The 20,465-nt window shown below is 35.7% G+C and overlaps 2 protein-coding genes across 2 annotated transcripts; both read right to left on the bottom strand.

Moving 5' to 3' along the window:
* Nucleotides 1-3,781: 3,781 nt before the first annotated feature.
* Nucleotides 3,782-4,810, bottom strand: LOC108980765 (uncharacterized protein At1g76070-like). The gene has a single exon (XM_018951771.2). The coding sequence runs from the start codon at nt 4,436-4,438 to the stop codon at nt 3,782-3,784; it is 657 nt and encodes a 218-aa protein (XP_018807316.1). The 5' UTR covers nt 4,439-4,810.
* Nucleotides 4,811-7,592: 2,782 nt separating this feature from the next.
* On the bottom strand, nt 7,593-16,952 carry LOC109016614 (DNA-directed RNA polymerase II subunit RPB1). The gene is made up of 15 exons (XM_035687192.1): nt 16,645-16,952; nt 16,136-16,399; nt 15,138-15,437; nt 14,893-15,051; nt 14,559-14,720; nt 14,258-14,478; nt 13,977-14,118; nt 13,559-13,894; nt 13,183-13,469; nt 12,554-12,812; nt 9,394-12,476; nt 9,085-9,156; nt 8,844-8,897; nt 8,589-8,742; nt 7,593-7,940 (listed from the first exon to the last, which is right to left on the bottom strand). Exons 1-14 carry the CDS (start codon nt 16,726-16,728, stop codon nt 8,622-8,624), a joined length of 5,544 nt encoding a protein of 1,847 aa, XP_035543085.1. The 5' UTR covers nt 16,729-16,952; the 3' UTR covers nt 7,593-7,940; nt 8,589-8,621.
* Between the last annotated feature and the right edge of the window lie 3,513 nt (nt 16,953-20,465).

Consider the following 20,465-nt stretch of genomic DNA (forward strand, 5'->3'; position numbering starts at 1 on the left):
TAAAATTCACATAAAAATTAAATTTTTAACTATTGACATTGGGTTTTACTTTTTTTTGGCACGAGATTTAAACATGCTAAAATTATATTTAATATTATTTTTTTCATACATCATATTCTTATAATACATATAACATTTAACTGAAAAAGATATTACCATAAGATAGAAAGTATCCGCCTTTCAATATAAAGTGCATAATTTGGTGAAAGTAACCATCATCCAACGCTTGCAAGTGGGTGATCAAACAAAGCTCAGACGGGAACTCCCACCCCCAAAGTGGAAGCACTCACTTTGCATTGCCAACAACCTTCACGTGACCTTTTATCTTTTAAATAATGTAATTCTTATTAAGAAATGATATTTATAATTATAGAATTCGTAAATATTACGTATTATTTTTAAAAAAATATAAAAAAAAAAACACTAAAACATTTAATTGGCATCATGTGTTGCTATTTTTGACCGTGAGAAAAATAAAACAAGATCGTCAATTACAAAGTTAAATAATTTTTCATTTAAATGGTAAAAAAATTAATTAATTAATTAAATTATATAATATCAATAATTCAATATGAAGAAGACAAATACAAAATAAGGGAAACATTTTATCTACTATGTATATATAAATGTAAATGTTGGATTAACAGTATTTTCGTCTAATATTTTCTTTACCAATTTTGCCCTTGCTTGTATTTTTTTTTTTCTTCTTTTGCCAACTACTTTTTTGGTCTTTATCCCTCATTTGTTTCTTTTATTCCTATTTTTATGTTTTTATCCCCTCATTTGTACATCTATAAAGATTTGTTAAACTCAAAAGAAAACTAAAAATCCACGAATTACAAATGTTCAGACCACATCCAAACAAATATAAGATATACTAAAGTATGTAAAACCAGAGAAAAGCATATATAAGAAATAAATCAAGAGATAAGAAAGACAGAAAGATTTGTAAGCATTCGAAAATAAAAAAATTTGCAATGAAAATAAACATCCCAACGCATAAAAAAATTAAAAAAAAAAAAAGAATAACAAACCAACACCCATCAGAGAAAAAAAATCTTAGATATGAAAGATTCATAACATTTTCAAAAAATGTTAAAAAAATTGGAAGAAAAACATAGATGGCAATTTCTGAGAAATATAATCTCATATTTGTATGTATTAACAAAAAAAAATTAGAAACGGGCACACAGAGATAATCAACACGAATTAGCTGGAAAAAAAAATTTGAAAGATGAAACTTCACATCCGTTAGATTTAAAATTTTATTTCTTAAAAAAAAAAAAGAAGAAAAGAAAAAAATAGAGCAAAAAGAGCAAACTAACAAACAGTAACCAAAAAAGTACAAAAAAACAATAGATATGAAAGATTAAACCTCATATTCGTAAGATTTAAAAATAATAAAGTTGTAGAAATAAATAAGAGTAATATAATGCACCACACTCTTATCTTATTTTCATTCTACTAAGTCAAATATGACACATTTATTATCGTTGAATGATAAAGAAGCATGCAACAAATGATCATTCAATGGTGATAAATGTGTCACATCATACTTAATAAAATGAAAGTGAGATAATAGTATAGTGCATAGAATTTTCGAATAAATAAATGAAAACAAACACAAATATGAGGGTGGAAATTGTAGTGTGTGAGAGAGCATAAGAGAGATAGAAAGTGTTGTGTATGAGTGCGACTTGTTTTAATAAAACGGCACCGTATGGATTTGAGGTTAGGAAGGGATAGGTGGGCTGCATTCTTGTGATGTTTTATTGCCTCTATAGACTATTACATTTTTATAAGAAAATCTATTTATTATATTTGTTATTATTTTTAATAACATGGACAATTACGTCAGAATAAACTCACCGTACTCTCTGCCCAGCCTATAAATCAAGTTACATTATAAACACTCAAAATTTCTTTTTGTTAAACTTCTCACTGTTGTAATTTTATACTTAAATAAGATACTAACTTGTATGTAAAGTTCATATTTATTTCTTTACTTTTAAGTTTTTGTAAATTTCTTGCTATTATAATTATATACTTAAATAGGACGCTGAATTTGAATACTCACTTTGCTCTGCCTGTCTCTCTCACCATGCTCTCTATCTCACATGGGCAGTTCGATAAATTCAACTGCAGGTTCACATGACTATTGGTTCGTCAAAGCCACTTTGCAAAGATAAATATTCAGCTTAAACTTTTGAATAATTTGTTCAAAGGTAAATAATTTGAATGAATTCACCCATTTGCATAAACTCAAACAAGAGATTTTTAATTTGCTTATGGGTGCTACATTTTATTTAAGTGCATTCAATTCTTGAATTTACTGCTTAATAAGATTCAAAATTCTCATTATATATTATTCTATCTGAAACTCGTAAAAATAATATTAGATATAATCATTGATATTAAGATTTATAATATGAGATAAAAAAAATAATTTAGTCAAAAATCCTTACTCATATGCTACTTATGATAATATGATGATTTGCTTTACACGATAATCACTTTACACGATAATCCTATATGAAGTTAGTCATTCTTGTAGCATTTAATGGTAGACAACTGAGCATACGTATACGTGTAGCGGACGTTGCCTTGATCTAAAAAATGAAAACGCGCCGACATCAAACAATATCTACGTATTTTACAAAAGTTGTTGGCTTGATTTCTATATATAGTTTTTGTTTAATTATTCTCTGCACAAGCAGTCAAGCCTATGGTCAAAGAGAGAGCGTGTTCTCGGCACGTTCCCTCGGATCCCAAAGTTCAAGTTCAAAACCACGACCCTGATCTTCTTCGTATTCCAGCAGTAGCCAATAAAACTCCCCACCACCTGTTTCAGCTAACTTGTTAGGAATTGCCTTCAATCCTCCTCCCAGAATGCTACTGAGTTAACCCAAAGACACAGGAAATAAGAAATGCACAATGCCAAGTACGAAACAAGATTCAATTAAACATAAGTGAAGTGATGAAGTCGAGGAGAAAGAAATAAACATAGCGTTTTGGGTCTTTAGTTAAGCTATGCGTTTTGTTTAAGTTGTTCGTTTTGGGGGACTTTTGCTTGTCATTTAGGTATTGTTATTTTTACAGTCATTTTATCGGTCCTTATTTTTGTCAGAGAAATTCTATTTATAATCTTCAAATGGAGACTACATATACAAATCATTTATTAAATAGAAAAAAATATCAATTTGATAAGAATATTATTTTAATTTTAAAAAAAAATTAAAAATAAAATTAATTATAGTTGCAATGTAATCTCCATTTAGAGACAGTACGTAGCATTGCTCTTTCTGTTATGGGTTATGATGTACGAGCTGGTGGGAGGTTATATAGGAGAGCAGAGGGAAAGTAGAGGCATATCTGAAATCTGAAAAATTGTTAAGACTACTCTATTGTATGGAGGTTTGGAATCCCTTCAAGTATTCCATTATCAATACACGTGTGGCTCTTTGAAGCCTTTTATCAAACACCTTCCCTATTTTATCTATTTTCATTCTGAGCATTTTTAATACAGTACGACAACGCATTCAGCATTACAACAGATTCACCAGAAGGTTCATTGCTCTGTACAAGACTTTTGATGCCCCATCACAAGGCTTTTGACAACTCATACAAAACGCACCCTTACAACACATTAAATGCATGCCGCACCTTACATTTACATTTACAAAAAATAATATGTTCATAAATTGATGACGATCTATTTTATAATACAAGGAATTTTACGAGCTAATTGCATTTGTCATGTTAAGAATTTCAGGTTGTGAATTTATTTTCCTAAAATTTCTTGGCAGACTCTTCGTCTCCTTTGATCTTCTTTGCAATCGGCTGGAACCACCGCTGCACCCTGAATATTTCTCCAATCAAAGCTGGAAAGGGCACGGCGAGCGCTTGAAAACCGCTTTATCTGACCCAAAGAAGGCCGTGGCGCCTGTACTACCTGTTCTGGAACCCTTGGCTTTTCGGGGCAGCTGGTGCCATCGGGCTTCCCACCTCGCTTTCGTCCCACGAAACAATCAATCTTAACAACTTCTTGCTGCTTGATCATCTTTTTTATCTTACCCTCTTTGTTCGGAGTACAAGAAACGTTGCGCATGGTTAATGCTTGTGGTTGTGGCGGAAGTGATGAAACCCGGCGCTTAGGATTGCTGGACGTCGTCTTCTTGACATGGCCCATGCACGAGACTTTTGGGGAGGTGGGCTCTCGTGCGTCAAAGCTTCCATTCTTCTTCTTTCTTCGAACCTCTGGAGGGATTATGGAAACGAAAGGACTAGTACTTCCGGAGGATCCTGATCTGCCTGCACCAGCAGATATTTTTGCAGGGCTAAGAGATGGGGTCTGGAACTGGAAATTTATAGCAGATGCTGCATGCGGTACTACTAGAAACTTAAATAAAATGCTTCTCAGTTTTGATGGTTTCTTCATTGATGTAATAAAAGATCAGTACTCGGCCCGATCGAGATGCTCTTGAAGAAAATCTCACGCTGCTCAGTACTGCTCGGCTCCAAGAACGTCCATGATCTGGTGCATGCAGCATCTGTACGTATATCATATATATTTATAACATTCGAAGTTCAGGAAAAGATGGCATGAGAGATTTTGACAGAGTCATGAGAGAATCATGTGGGGAAGGAAAGAAAGAGATCAGGAATCTAGTAACATTGGTAGAGTTAATGCATCATTGGTATCTTAGAATGCCGGCCAGAATTTAATTAATACAGCTAGCATGCATCAAGAGCTAGCACGCACAAGGCGGCACTGAGCTGTTTGCGGATCGAATTGTACGTACCAGTCCTTGGTTGGGACAGCAACCTTCAAATGGTTTCTTTTTTATTAATTTGATTGTTTATTTGTAAGCAGGTTATTTGTTTTTTCGTTTGTATGTTTTATTTGCTCATCTTTTTTTCCTTTGTCGATGATCACTTGGGACAACAAGTTAATGCTTGGAGAATCAAACCCCATTCCTTAAGCTAGCTAGCTCATCATGCATTGAATAATTTTTTAGATCTCGTGAATTACAATAGCTAATTTTGTGCAGTAAACAAATAAAGGTTAGTGTAAACTATTTTGGGGTATAAAATAGAATTTCAGAAATCGTTAATGGTAAACTAACTATGCTTATTTTGTTTATCTCTCTCTGACATCGTGAGAAACCATACTCTCGCTCTCTCCCTTTTCTCTCTACACAACAGTCCCCCTCCTCAAAAAACTCAAACTAGAGGAGGGGGGTGGGAGTTTTGGCTCCTCCCTCTTCTTTCTAGTTTTTCTTTTTTTTTTTGGTTTTATTTGTTTTTTTCATTCACAGTAGGGTGAAATGTAGATATATTATTCTCCGAGCCATACGACCACCACGCGCCTCACCGCAAGATTTCTAAAGTGTCGATCCTTTGAACGGACAAAAAATCTCGTCGAACAGAACAGCACGTGAGCCACACGCATGGCTCAAAGTGCACGCGTGACATCCACGCTCCACCGCAACGAGAACTCTATCGCTGCCACACATGACTTTTCTGGGACTATGGTCATCAATTTCTTTAGACCTGACATTTTGCTGTACTTCTAAGGTAGTGCATGTCCCTCACAGCCACCATAGTCTCAGTGTTTGTATTTTTTATTTCCTCTAAAGTTGAAAATGCGAATCTACAACTTTCTAAACTGTAATTTGCTATTTTCCGATGTATCTTTTACGTTTTCTATTATTTCCTTTGCTTTAGGTTAAAATTATTAAAAAAAAAAAGTCTCCTGAATTTTTGTCCATAGTGTCATCTACTCTGTTTTAGACAGAGTGTGAGGTTGTTTAATTTTATCTTAGGACAGAATGTGGGGATTGTTAAATTTGTCTTAAGACATTGTGATGTCTCTCAGACAGTTTTTCTGTAGAGAGTTACAACAATAAACTAGACTATGTCAATCACAAAGAAATTTGTATATTGGAGAGCTTTAAAAGTAGTAGTTTGCTTGTATTCTATATATCTTATGTCAAAGTTGTAATGTCTCATTATAAATGAATGAAGTTTGTTCTACCTTCAAAAAAAAAAACAAAAACTATGCTTATCTTGATAATTGTAACACTATTTATCTTATTAGAAATACGATGTATTTATCATATATTTAAAGAACACGTGATAATTTAATTAGTAGTTTGAAATAAATCTTTAACGATTTTAAAAGCTCAATCTCAAATAGTGAAATTCGTGAATTACGCACGAGTATTTGTTAAATGGTCTAGAATATTATTCTGCCACACGTAGTACTCGTACCCTACCACTAGATAACGCATCATTAAAAAACAACGTTCATGTAAACAATTTTAACAACATAACATCGTATGAAAGGGAGAAAAGTCACCCCTACTCTTAATGCTTGTTTGGAATTAGAGTAAGAAATAGTGTTTTTCATAGTGGAGTTTTTAATTATAAAGCTTTGTTAAAAAGCAATGCTATTATAAAAAATAGTTCATTGTTTAGTTAATATGTACTGGGCTGATTTGATTACACAAAACTAAATTATCTCATCTCATTTCATCTCATATAATTATTACAATTTTTTTAAACTCTTACACAAAATATAATAAACAATTTAATTTTTTCAAATCTCAAAACAAAAATAATATTATAATAATATTTTATTCAACTTTCAACAAGACATCTCATGTCATGTCATGTCATCTTAATTGCATAACCAAACGAGACCTAAATCGCTTAGAGCATTCTCATTGGATTAGCTAAAAGCTAAATCCAATAAGAATTTAGCTATTAAGTCATAAAATAACTCACATTGAAATAGTTATATTCCAAATATTTAGAATATAACTACAGTAATATCTAAAATAATTTTTAAATTTGAAAGGAACTATTCATTCATCAAATCTATTTTATATTCTTTTTTTCTCTCCTTTTAATATCAATTATTTCTCTCTCCATTTTAAATGACAATTAAAAAAATATAATTAGAATACAATTACTAATTAATATATAATATTATGAATAGTAAAATATGATAAAATAAAATAAATTCATAATTAAAAAAATTAAAAAATTTTCAAAATTATTAATTACTCATTACTATATAATGAATAAATGGATAATCTAATGTGGAGATTTGATGTGAATAGTCAAAGTTAAATTCATCTTATATTATTTTATTGTCATATAATGAAAAAATATGACTATTTCAATATAGAAACTTATGTGAATGTAATATCTAAATGCTTAATTCATCTTATATTCATAAAAAATATACTTTAACTTTAACTAATCCAATGAGAGTGCTCTTATAAAATTAATTACGAATAATTTTAAAAAAATATAATAGCATTATCTGTATACACTTTTCATGTTTTTTAAAATAAGAGAGGTTAATAACATTGTAAACCAAACTACTTATAATACGGGTTGATTTTTCGTGACCAATTCTAAAAAATGAAGATTTTATATTTTAGCTATAGATGAACTACAGGTGGTTTATATAAACAATTTGAATGGCATGATATTCTAAGATAAGGCTAGAATATGATCTCAACTACATTTGGATTATATAAAGCAGAGAGCAATTTGAGGTGGAAACACCAACAACAATCTTGGAGCATAATAGTAGATTTGGTATTGACACACTCAAAAAGTGATATTCTCACTTCAAAGATCACTGATTCCATATATATATATTTATTACAAAAAAACAAATTACACTAATCGAATGGGTTTTGTTCCCCAATACAATGACTATTTGCACTATTACTGAGGCTCAGCATGCAGTCTACTCCATCTTTCTTAGGATGTCTGTTAAAAGCAGCACTCAGGACAGAACACCATATATATATGTCAGTATAAAACACAGGTACAAACTGAAATTTGAATACAAGCTGAAATGGCATCTCCCCGTTCAAAGATATTACTTTGCACACATCGACAGGCCCGTGTTCTGACATCTGCAAATAGATAAAATGAAGTACAAGTCAGCCTGGTATCCATTCTTATATCAGGTGAAGAACCCCATAAACTCAGATCCATCCCCAAAAAACCTCCTCAGATTGGTATTCATTCAACTAGTAAATCAAACCATTTTTTTTTTATATGAATTATGAAGTAACAATAAATCAAACCATTTTTATTTATATGAATTATGAAGTAACAATAAATCAAACCAAATAGAACATGACTAGGTCAAGTGATCATCTGGCATACAAGAACCATATGTTTTTAGCTCTTTCTACTTCAAATTCAGTTAAATTGGCCTCACTCGGCTTTGTTAAAAACAACCACATACAAAATTTAAGTTTCACGTAAAAACTGAACAACAGTACGTACATAGATGTTTCATACATCCAAAGCTATTTGCTAAAACTAAAATAAAATTACTGGAATGGACAGTGAATCCTGATAAACAAAGGCAAATCCCCAAAGCATGATCTGAGGCAAGTATAAAATGACCACTTACTATCTAATTCCAGCCAGAATAGAAACGAATGGACAACACTGGTCTAAATTCTTAAAGAATAGGGAGCATGAAGAAGAGTTTTCGTAGTATTTTTGAGTGATTAACATCAATGAGATGAGAGCTTGAAGAAGAATTTGACCTTTGCTTTCATTCAAGCAATCAATGATATGACTTAACGAGTGCTCCTGTCATCTTTGTCACTCCTATCATCTTTATTGCTCATTTGTGGAGTATACTGGCTGGTAGATGATGGAGAGTACCCAGGTTGGCTTGGTGAGTACCCCGCACTTGGACTGCATGAGAGAGAGAGATGAAAGAAGCATATCGGTGCCTATTATTTCAATAAAAAGCTTGCAAGAGTTATTTCAGGAACTATGATGGTTTTTCACTTTACCTGTATGGTGGCGAACTTGGGCTGTAGTCCGGACTCACTCCAGAGTTGTATGGACTAGAAAGAGAGAAAAAAAATGAAAATATTTAACACCCAAACTTTTGACCATGCAAACAACCCATAATCATTATCTTAAATGCTAGGGCTGCAGAAAGTTACACACACAGAAAAGCAAGCTACAGATGGTACTGGAAGAAAGGTAGAAAGAAGACCAAGAACACTATCTACAAAATAGTAAACTTACCTGCTGGGACTGTATGTTGGGCTTGATGGAGAATAAGATGGGGATGTTGGTGAATATGAAGGTGACGTTGGACTGCAACAGAAATGGGAAGGTTATAGCATATTAGAAGGCCTGAATATAAATAACAATAGTAATGGAAAATCAAGCACAAAACACTCATCAGGACAAGATGGGACAATTCAGCTAGCAGCTGCAGCCAAAGTCATAATTTGGAAATGTAAAGAACAATTCCAATCAGCAGCTACCATTTAAGCACATATGGTACAACAATAACAATCAGTAGTCGGAATATTTTGCAACCTGGCATACCTGTAATTCGGAGATGTAGGACTATATGGACTGGATGGGGACAATCTTGGACTGCTTGGTGAGTATGCCAGTGAAGGGCTATATTTAGCAGACTGAGGATTATAACTGGGAGATGTAGGGCTATAGCTAGGTGAGGTTGGGCTATAGCTTGGAGAAGTTGGACTGTAACCTGGTGATGTGGGGCTATAGGCTGGTGAGGTAGGGCTGTATGATGGAGATGTGGGGCTGTATGAGGGTGAGGTCGGGCTGTAGGAAGGTGAGGTCGGGCTGTAAGATGGAGAAGTCGGGCTGTAGGATGGAGAAGTCGGGCTGTAGGATGGAGAAGTGGGGCTGTATGCAGGTGAAGTGGGGCTGTACGCAGGTGAAGTGGGGCTGTAAGCTGGTGAAGTGGGGCTATAGCTCGGTGATGTTGGGCTGTAAGTGGGAGAAGTGGGGCTATAGCTGGGAGAGGTAGGGCTGTAGCTAGGAGATGTGGGGCTATAGCTGGGAGAGGTGGGCGAGTAAGATGGACTTGTAGGCGAATAGGCAGGACTGGTTGGACTATAACCCGGAGAACTAGGACTATAAGTAGGGGAAGTGGGGCTATAGCCGGGAGAGGTGGGACTATATCCAGGGGATGTAGGACTATATCCTGGGGATGATGGACTGTAGCCAGGAGATGATGGGCTGTAGCCTGGAGATGAAGCCGGAGAAAACGCCATTCCACCAACATAAGGAGAAAACTGAGCATCTGTAATGGGCGACAGTCGGAGATTTGGGCTCAGCAAATAACTTGGAGACATCAAGCCCTCATGATAGGGAGTTCCGGAGACTGGAGAGTGGGAAGGTGTCATGCCAAAATCCAAACCATCCATATAACTAGGTAGCTGGAGTTCAATAGCATTCTTCAACATCTCATCATTGAGATACAAGGCACAGTCCCCAGTGCCAATTGGTGCAAGCTGACCTAACATTATGTTTTCAGTAACACCCCTCAAATAATCTGTTTCAGCATACACTGCAGCATCAAGAAGAATGTCCACTGTTTCTTCAAACGAGCATCTCATCATCGGTCCAGTATCATTTCGATTGATGCCATGACGGGTGATGGCCATTAAATGGCCACGATAGGTCATTGTATCACACAGGATAGCCAAATGGCGGTAATTCACATAAGATCCGTCAAAAGATATAACAACCCGCAATTCATCCAGCAAGGACCGACGAACTGCCTCGATTCCGAGAACTTCAATAACTTCAATCAAGTGATTGCTTGTGGTCCTCCTTGAATCAACGTCTTCATGACACATAACCGCCAATAGATTGACACCTTCAGTATCCAACATCCATTCTTGTTCCGGCTTAAATCCGTCATTCTCATCAAACTTGTTTATCTTACACTGTTTGATAAACACTTTATTGATATCTGGGATACCTCGAAGAGCCATTTCTGTCAGCATATTACTCTCAATCTTCTTCAGGAAAACATCATCTTCAGCAGATTCGTCTTGCAGCTCCCCTTTCGGAGCTTCGTCATTCATGATACGGATGCGAAGTATCAATTTTTCAGCATTGTCATCATTGAATATACAAGTCAAATCATCATCGAATTCAAGGTTGATCTTCTCAGCAATGTCAGCCATACTCAACTTCTTATCCACCATCATTTCACGATTCAACTCTATGCGAAGCAACCAAGGGGAAATTTTTTCAGGGGCAACCTCTTCATCAGGCATTTCATAATAGGATCTGACAAAATCAACATCCTCTTCAATTATTGTGCTCATAGGATCTGGGTCATACCATACCTCCGTGGCTTGAGTTACACTTCGGAGAGTAGTGTATTCCAAAGCACATTGAACATTTTTTGCCCTCTCCTTAGTTCTACAAACTTCAGGCTTCAGGTACACTGAGAGAGATGGTGTTTTGATCCTCTTAGCTACATTAATGATTTCCCTCAACCTGGGAACACCAAGAGTGACATTCTTTGCACTGACACCAGCATAGTGGAAGGTGTTAAGAGTCATCTGTGTGGCAGGCTCACCAATAGATTGGGCAGCAACACATCCAATCATTTCCCCAGGTGCTACAAGCGACTGTAGGAAGCGTGACTCTATTTCACCAATAACCCACTCAAATGCTTCCCGAGTAAGCTTGTACTCCTCCAATACCCTCTTACTAGCAAATGTACTACGTAGCAAAATACTAAAGAAGAGGGTAGCATTCTTCTGGGCTTCGACACTCAACAAATCCTCACCCGGTACAACCTTTAGCCTCTCCTGGAGCTTATCAACAGCTTCCACAATTTCCATCGGATGCATATCAGAATGCCTTCGAGGGTCAATTTTAAAGATCTTCTGTGCATTCCATATAAGCCTCTTAAGGTTGACAGGCAACGGCCAAGAATTATCACCAGTGGTGGCAATCTCTGCTCCAAGTTGGTATCTATCAGCTTCAAGTTTTTGAACTTCAGCATCAAACACATTGCGGAACTCTCTGATGGTTTTCAAGTCTTCAATGTGTTCTTGCATCATGTAATCCGGGTTCCACTGTTCATCATCAAACTCGTACCTGAAAACTCGCTCAAATTCTGTTTTTTTCATTTTCAAAGAATCCAGCCTCTGTGATTCTATCCAGACAGAATCCATACCATCTTCCCCATACAGAAATTGGATAACATCACCCAAAGAGTTCCGTACTGTCCCATCATATTTGACCATAATATCTTCCATAGCCTTCACAAGTCGCCTCTGGATGTACCCAGTTTCAGAAGTCTTCACTGCAGTATCAATAAGACCTTCCCTACCACCCATGGCATGAAAAAAGAACTCTTGTGGGGTTAGCCCACGCAGGTACGAGTTCTCCACAAACCCACGACTTTCAGGCCCATAATCATCTTTGGTGAAATGGGGCAACGTCCGGTCTATGAACCCATATGGGATTCGCTTACCCTCAACATTCTGCTGCCCGACACAAGCAGTCATCTGTGATATGTTGATGAAACTACCTTTGGATCCTGCAGTAACCATAGCCTTGAGATTGTTGCTCTCAGATAGACTCTTTTGGGCACTACTTCCAGCATCATCACGGGCCCTATTCAATGTCTGAAAAACAGCAGATATATTTAAGTTAGATTTGTCATGAAGCAGCCAAAAAATGGAAAAGAAATTTGACTGCATACCTGGTTCACTTTGTTCTCAAATGAATCCATCATAGTACGTCCGGGTTCAGGTTCTAGCTCCCTTGCTTGAGCTTTCCTAATAAGTTCTTTCACTTCATTTTTTGCTTTAGAAATAGTTTCATTAATTGTTTCCATTGTTGCTGCATCAGCAATTGTATCTCCAATCCCAATGCTAAAACCATTCTGCAAAAGCCAATAATTAACCAGCCACTGCACATGACCCAGAAACTTGCGAGCTGCGTCTGGACCAACCTCTTCCCTGCACAGCCGAACACATTTTAACAATAGAAAGAAATAAGGAGTAATTAAAAAAAACATTTACAGAACCAAACAATATGATTTTATCTGTGATATTCAAACTTCCAACAGCAGAAGCAAAATCATGATTCTTTAGAGCAGATTGAAATAACTCATTGTTAGCATTATGAAAAAGAAAACTTTCCCCACAGTTATTTGCTTGGTATAGCTTCAAAAGAAAAGGAAAATGTCATTTTTGGAAAGTCTCAGTAAAAAAATGAAATGCCTCACCATAGTTCCACTGCAAATTAAAAACTCTTCGAGTTTAAATCAGACTAAATATACTATCACCTGAAAATCTGAGTGCAAAACTATATTTTTAACTTACATACCAAATAACATGTATAAGACTCCCAGTAGATGTCCCAAGAGTCTTTTTGCAAAGAGTTCCAGCAAGTAGCTCCCCCCTCTCAATTCTCACTTGAGTGTCCCCTGGAGTTATGAACCCAGTTTCTGACTCTAAGTGCCAGGCAGAAGTTCGTGTGAGATTTATCTGTTTTGGTATAATAAGATTGAAAACCTGTTTTCCAGTCCAATAAGGCCCTGGCTTCAAAATTGCAGGAGCAGGAATTTTCCCATCAAAATCCTCCCACCACATCAAGATGTTCATGAAAACATCCTGCAGAAGCCAGTTGAGATTAGACTCCCAAAATGTTCAATAGAAAATGATCAATAAAGCAAACACAATAATGCATCCCTCACTCTTACCTTAGATATAAGTGTGTCCCTCTTAGTGATTTTACGGCACCCTAAAAGCGTATCCTGGACTATTCCCATAACAGGACGATTTGATTGAGGAGAAACAATGCATTTGGGCACCATCATTAGCTCCAACACCTCTGCTCTAGTTTCAAATGACTGAGGAACATGCATGTTCATTTCATCACCATCAAAATCAGCATTGTATGGTGAAGTAACAGACAGATTGAGACGGAAAGTTGAGTATGGCATAATCTTGATTCTATGCCCCATGATAGACATTTTATGGAGACTAGGCTGACGATTAAAGAGTACAAAGTCTCCATCATTCAAATGCCGCTCCACCTGCAAACATGAGAATGGAACTTGAGACTGGTATGAAGAGCTATAGACCGAGTTAAAAAGCATTTAGAATATAAGACAATGCCTTATATCCAAGCTCCAGATGGTGATCACTACTTTTCTTCAAGTAACGGAGATCTAGCCTTTGCCCATCATCCCTAATGATATACTTGGCACCAGTTTTACCAGGTGGAGGATGGGGCCCATATTCAACAAGCTCCTTCAATCTGTTCCATTGAAACGGAAAAGGGGGAAAACAGCTCAGTAGCAACTAGCAAAAAATAAAGAGGAGAGAGAGAGAGAGAGAGAGAGATCAGAGTATAAGTGAAGTTGAGAATATTTGAAAGAAAAAAAAAATAGACAAACCTTTCAATGTTATATGGAGTAACAGTCTCTGGGTATGTGAGATTTAAGGCAATACTCCACGGTACTCCTAATTCATCTATATTGATGTTTGGATCTGGAGTAATAACAGTTCGTGCAGAAAAATCCACACGTTTTCCCATCAAGTTACCTCTAATCCGACCTTCCTTTGCCTTAAGCCTACTACATATGGATTTAATAGGTCTCCCTGATCTCTGGGTAGCCTGTATGGTAAAGAGATACATCAGCTGAAGCATAAAATCATATGTCCAGTAGACATGTCTATATGTTTTAGCAACCATACCCTTGGCTGTCCAGGCAACTCATTGTCGAAATATGTGGCTACATGGAACTGCAACAACTGTGCAAATTCTGAAATGATATGTGCGGGTGCCCCATTTCTCTCTTGTTTTCTCAGATTCTCATTGTGCCTTATAATCATCGCCAACTGATGAGTCAAATCATCCTGCACTCGAAAACATTAAGTCAGAACCAACCTCACACCATAAGGAGAATAGGAGAATCGAACACCCCCAGCTGCTATAATTACTTAAATGACACACTAATATTAACCACTGAAGCGAGGTAACTATCCAGTGAAATTCAGAGGGGGAAAAATAGCAGAAGAAGAAGCTTGCCTCACTTCTGGAGGAGGTATCCATCATCACAGAGGGTCTAACAGGAGGTGGAGGAATCGGAAGGACTTGTAGAATCATCCAGTCTGGACGGGCATATTTCGGATTCAAGCCCAACAGTTGGCAGTCTTCATCACTTATTCTCTTTAGGACATTAAGAACCTGCAATACATTTAACAAAATATTAGTATCATGAAACAATTACTTTAGAATGAAGGCAGTAGCATCTTGCACACAGAATGAGTTACCCTCTCTGCTGTAAGTGTCTGTTTCCTTTCAACAGGTTCAGGAAGTTGTTCTTGATCATCACTTTTCTTCCTTTGGGCCTTGTACTCTGCAATCATTTTCATACCTTCAATAGTGAGCTTTGGCTGCTGAGCACCACAACCACCACGACTCTTTTTGACCGGTTCTTCAGAATCTTGACCTTGAACCTCAAGTTCATCACCACCTTCACATTTTGTTTTGTTCTTGCAGGCATCCAATATTTTTTTTAGTCTATTTTTGGGATTCTTTATTTTCAATGCTTGCTTAAACTTGTGGTCTTCCTGCAAGGATACAAGCCAAATGAAAATGTAAAAGCTAAAAATCTATGGCACATTAGAATTAGTTGGAATCTGTGCAAATGCTCCCATAAGCAAACTGATTAGATATAACAAACCTTTTAAGTTCTACTATCAAAAAGGAGTAGATGGGTAAGACGTAGTTCACCCCATCTGAGAAACAACTAAGGACCAAAGAGAGAATCTCTGGTAACCTTGGACCAGTCAGGCAACCAACAAAACAAATTTCGAACCAACAAAAAATCTAAGCTATTTTGCTATTCTAGTCCGTCATAATTCTGATGGTTGTACGTTTGATCCTGCCAATGAGCTGCATTGTTCGTCCTATTTCACAATCCATACCCCTTTTAGATTAAGATTCAGGAAGATCATTCGGCAACAAACGTGTTCAATTTATGTTTGTTTCAGTTAAATAATTGCCCCTCATTTTCTTTTCATTTTTTTCGTTGCAGAATTTTGTGCTCTTGTATATGTTCCACTTACTTGGGCTATGCCTACTATCATCAATAAAATTCTTGTCTGCCGATCAAAAAGTATAATAGCTTAGGAAAATCTAACATTTCGAAATCCTGTGGAGTTTATAATCCTTCTATAGGCAAACAGCTTCAGCCAACATGAAACTACGTCGATTCCAAACTCAATAAGTGCACTCAAACAAATAATGAGTGGCTGGATTTAGGTACCTCGTCGGCCAGAATTTTAGAGCAATTGAAGCAAACACAGCGCATGATGCTGAGGACAGTTTTCATAAACCCAATATGAAACATGGGCTTGGCAAGCTCGAGGTGCCCAAAGTGACCCGGACACTCGGCCATATTCGCTGTGCAAGTCTCGCACTTCATCTTTCTATCAATGGTGCCGAGCCGAGGGTCGCTTAAACCGGCTATCTTCGGCTTGCCCCGTTCCATCGTCTCGCTGTGCTCAATCTGTACGACCGACATTTGTCTCTGCACACCAAAAAGCAATGGTTCGATCAACCCTAATTTTACTTACACAAAAGATGAAAACCCCTAAATCCCCAATACTCCAACCTAACCACAGGTACATAAAAGAAAACCCAAAAATAATAAAACGAAGTTTTGCTAAGGAGATTTCAGTCGCAGCTGGTCGAAGAATTCCGACTATTTTTTTTTCGCTTCTCATAATTTCTCAGCAACCAAACATGAAAACGATTCAAGAAATGGAGAATTACGATCTCGTCGGGGCTGAGTATGCCGAACTGAACCATGCGGACTTTGGCGACCTCCGCCGGGGAGTAGGGGAATCGCATATCCATGCTGACCAGTAAGAGTAGGAAAACAACCCCTAAGTTCTAAAAGAGGAGGAGAAATCGAATGTTACAAAAACCTCAAAACGTTCCTGTTTTCAAAAATTTTGAGTTTTTCTGTCTTTACTACTTTTGTTTTTCGGATTTTGAAATGCTTCGGCTAGTTTTTACTCTCAGAAGAATCGACTGCGCCGACCTCCATAACTCTTGAGGAAGTATCTCTCTCTGTGGAAGGGAGAACCTCTCAACAAATAAGATCCAGAGCCCTAGAGGTATATTTATAGACGAAGAAAGCCGACTTGCGTGCCTGCAAGACCTGATCCACAAGCTATCGTGCACCGGATGCGCACTTACGCTATCTATTTCCCCTCTAAAAGACGAAAGTAACCCCACGTTTTGCCCACCACTCAAGACTAGTTGGGTCAGAGACTCGAAAGAACCAGGAAGGACAGATGAGTTGGACTTGGACCTTGGATTCTTGCAAAAGTTTCTAGATATAGTTCTACTACTCGTTACCATATATCACTTTTTTTTTATTATTATTAAATTAATTAAATTATTCTATTCATAATCCATATATCGCATATTTATTAAAAATAAAAAATAAAAAATTATTTGTAATGTATATTATAGAAATGATGTATAGAATTTTTCTCATAGAGAACCTACTCTTGGATAGTTTTCTTTAACAATAAGACTAGGTTTGGTTTTACAAACCTTTCGAATCATCTCGTTTCAACATTCAAATACAATTCAAATACAAATATTTTTAATTTTTAATTTTTTTATCTAATAATTATATAATTATTACAACTTTTTAAAACTTTTAAACAAAATAGAAAAAATAATTCAATTTTTTCAAATCTCAAAACAAAAATTGTATTCTAACTCTCTTTTAATTTTATAATTTTTTTATATAATTTTATCTCTTTCATTTTTTTAAATTCCATAAAAATCTTAATTTCAAACTATTTTATTACTATTCACAAATTATCTCTTTACTATTCACATATTTCTCATTTCAACTGTGTAAGGCAATTATATATATTCCAACTATTCATTTATAATTTTTACCCAATCCTTTAATTTTATATGTTACTATTGTTTAAATTTATTTGAGTTTTATTTGATTTTGATAGATTTTAATTAAATATTTTATTTTATTTTGTGTTCTTTAATTAAAGGGTGGTGATGGAGTACCATTAACAAATCAGAGTTTGTTATTGGCAATAAGTGTTATAGACATGGATCGATTTCATGTGAGATAGTTATCTCTATTCAGTGGTTGGAATACAAGAATCACTCTAGGATGATCACCACCACTTTGAAGATAAAAAAGGATTGGAATAATCCTAAGAAGTGTGGTGTTGAATAGCGAAAGAGGAAGACGAATAAGCAGAGGCAATAGCCATGAGGAATCATCACTGATGGATTAGGGTTAGGGTTAGGGTTACGTCTAATATCTTATCTTGATAAGAGGAAAAATGGGAAGACTCGATTGTATGATGAGAATTCTATAAAGTTAGAAACTTGTATTATTTATCAAAAAAGTACAAGATTATATATAGTAGAGTAACTAATGTACACCATAACTAGTGTGCACGTGATACATGTAATTAAAAATAATCATTATACAATACACTAGTAATAACATCTATGGAAGAATTCCACAAATACAAGAGATGATGAAGGTAGATTGATTCAGGCTCGTGAAAAATCATTGAATTAAATTGGGATTAAATGATTTCAATAAAACTATCTTAAATTGGGATTGAACTTGATTGTGTTTAAAGGGATGTTCAATTCTGATATCAAATTCTTGCTTTTTACTAGTTGGATTGTCCATCATGTTAAAAGGGACTTTAACAAACTTAACAAAATAGCTCATGCTCTGGTAAAGATGCATTGACTATTTAGATGTTATCATTGATTTGAAGTCTACTTCTCATTGTATTGAATCTCTAGTATCAATAAATACCATTCTGGTTTTTTTTTTTAACTAGTGGTAACTGCGTTAAATGATTTCAATTAATTATTGAATATGCTAAAACCTTGATTAGAGGTATAATCGGTCCGGTCCAGGGAGGTCACGGACCGAAAAATTTTAGTCCATCATTTCTGTCGGACTAGACCGTTAGCTATCGGTCTGATTCGGTCTATGAACATTTTTCTTTTCTTTTTTTGACAGAAAATGGATACAAAAAATTAATTAAATTAGTAAAATTAAAATTAAGTGATCTCTTTAACATTTTATATATGATTAATGAATATTAAATAATTTCATTGTATATATGATCAATGGTGATCTCTTAGATAAAAATTATATAATTAACTTATACAACTACTATATAAAATATTATATTATATATATAATATTTAAATATATATAAATTCGGTTAGTCTCAATCCGGTCCGGTCCGGTCCAAAAAAATCACACCCTGAGACCGACCAATAAGACTATCGATTTGATCTAATCCTGATAGAATTATTCGGTCTAGTCGGTTTTTCCGGTCCGTACCGAAAGTCAGGCCTAACTTTGATGAGTTCATTTAAACTTGTTGAAGTGTTGCATACATTAAGAGCATCAAACATGGCAGCCCACACACTTGCAAATTGTTCTCACAGATTACTTCACTATTATTCACTGCTATTTACAAACAGTTCACTATTATTTACAAATAGTTCATTACTATTGATAAACTATTCACAACTATTCACAGATCATCTGAGATCACTTCAATATTTAAACATAGCCTTAGTTTGTCTGTTGTTAATGTCTATATTGAGAAATATCATCCTGGTATTCAACATATTATTGACAACATAGTATTAAGAAAGTTGTAATGATTAGAAAAGATGATATAAAATGTGTTGTGAAAACAAACGAGGTCTTAATCATTGTATGTATATTCAATTTTTTTTTAAAAAAAATCCGCAAATATAAACAAGTAAAGCCAAAAAAAATAGTGTTCACATGTCCCACAAAAACAAAATCCGTGTTTTGTGTTTGTGGAATTATTCCATGTCTTGAGCATTTTCCTTATTTAAGATTTAACATTTTTTTGACATTACTTATTGACAGATATAGATCTCGAAAATATAATTAGTTTTATGTGTAATAATGGCTAAGAATATTATGGAGTTTTAAAATATGATAGAATTCTTAAAAGACATGAGATTCACAAGTTTGCTTTGTTGTTAGGCATCTTATATAAGACTGTTCAACTGGGTTGGGTTTTTTCTCCGCCCGGTCCGGAACCCAGAAAACGGGAATCCGGTTCCGAGTTCCAGCCGGATTTGATCTAGGCTGGAACCTGGGTTGAAAAATCCAGACCTTTCCAGCCCAGATATGGGTTACAAACCAGAGTACCGGGTTTAACCCGGTACCCGTATCTTTTTTCGCCTCCTAAATAAACCCCTCTCTCTCTCTCTCTCTCTCTCTCTCTCTCTCTCTCTCTCTCTCTACGCTTGCAAGAAAGTAAAACCATAAGTCCACGCCTCCTCGCTGCGACCCCATTGCCGCCGCCGCATCTTCGTCGTCGTCTGCCTTTCCCTAAGTGCCTGCCTCTATCGTGACCCCGTGAGTCTTCTCTCTCTCTCTCTCTCTCTCTCCGTTGGATTTTTGGGTTTGGCTTTCCAAGAGAGAAAAGTATCGAACAGATTTGGGTTTGGGTTTGGATTTCTGGCTTTCTCCGTGAGTCTGATCTAGGTTTGGGTTGAGAATTATTTGAGTATCTTTTGTTGTC

This window comes from Juglans regia, unplaced genomic scaffold, assembly GCF_001411555.2.
Source record: "Juglans regia cultivar Chandler unplaced genomic scaffold, Walnut 2.0 Scaffold_73, whole genome shotgun sequence".
Lineage (NCBI taxonomy): Eukaryota > Viridiplantae > Streptophyta > Magnoliopsida > Fagales > Juglandaceae > Juglans > Juglans regia.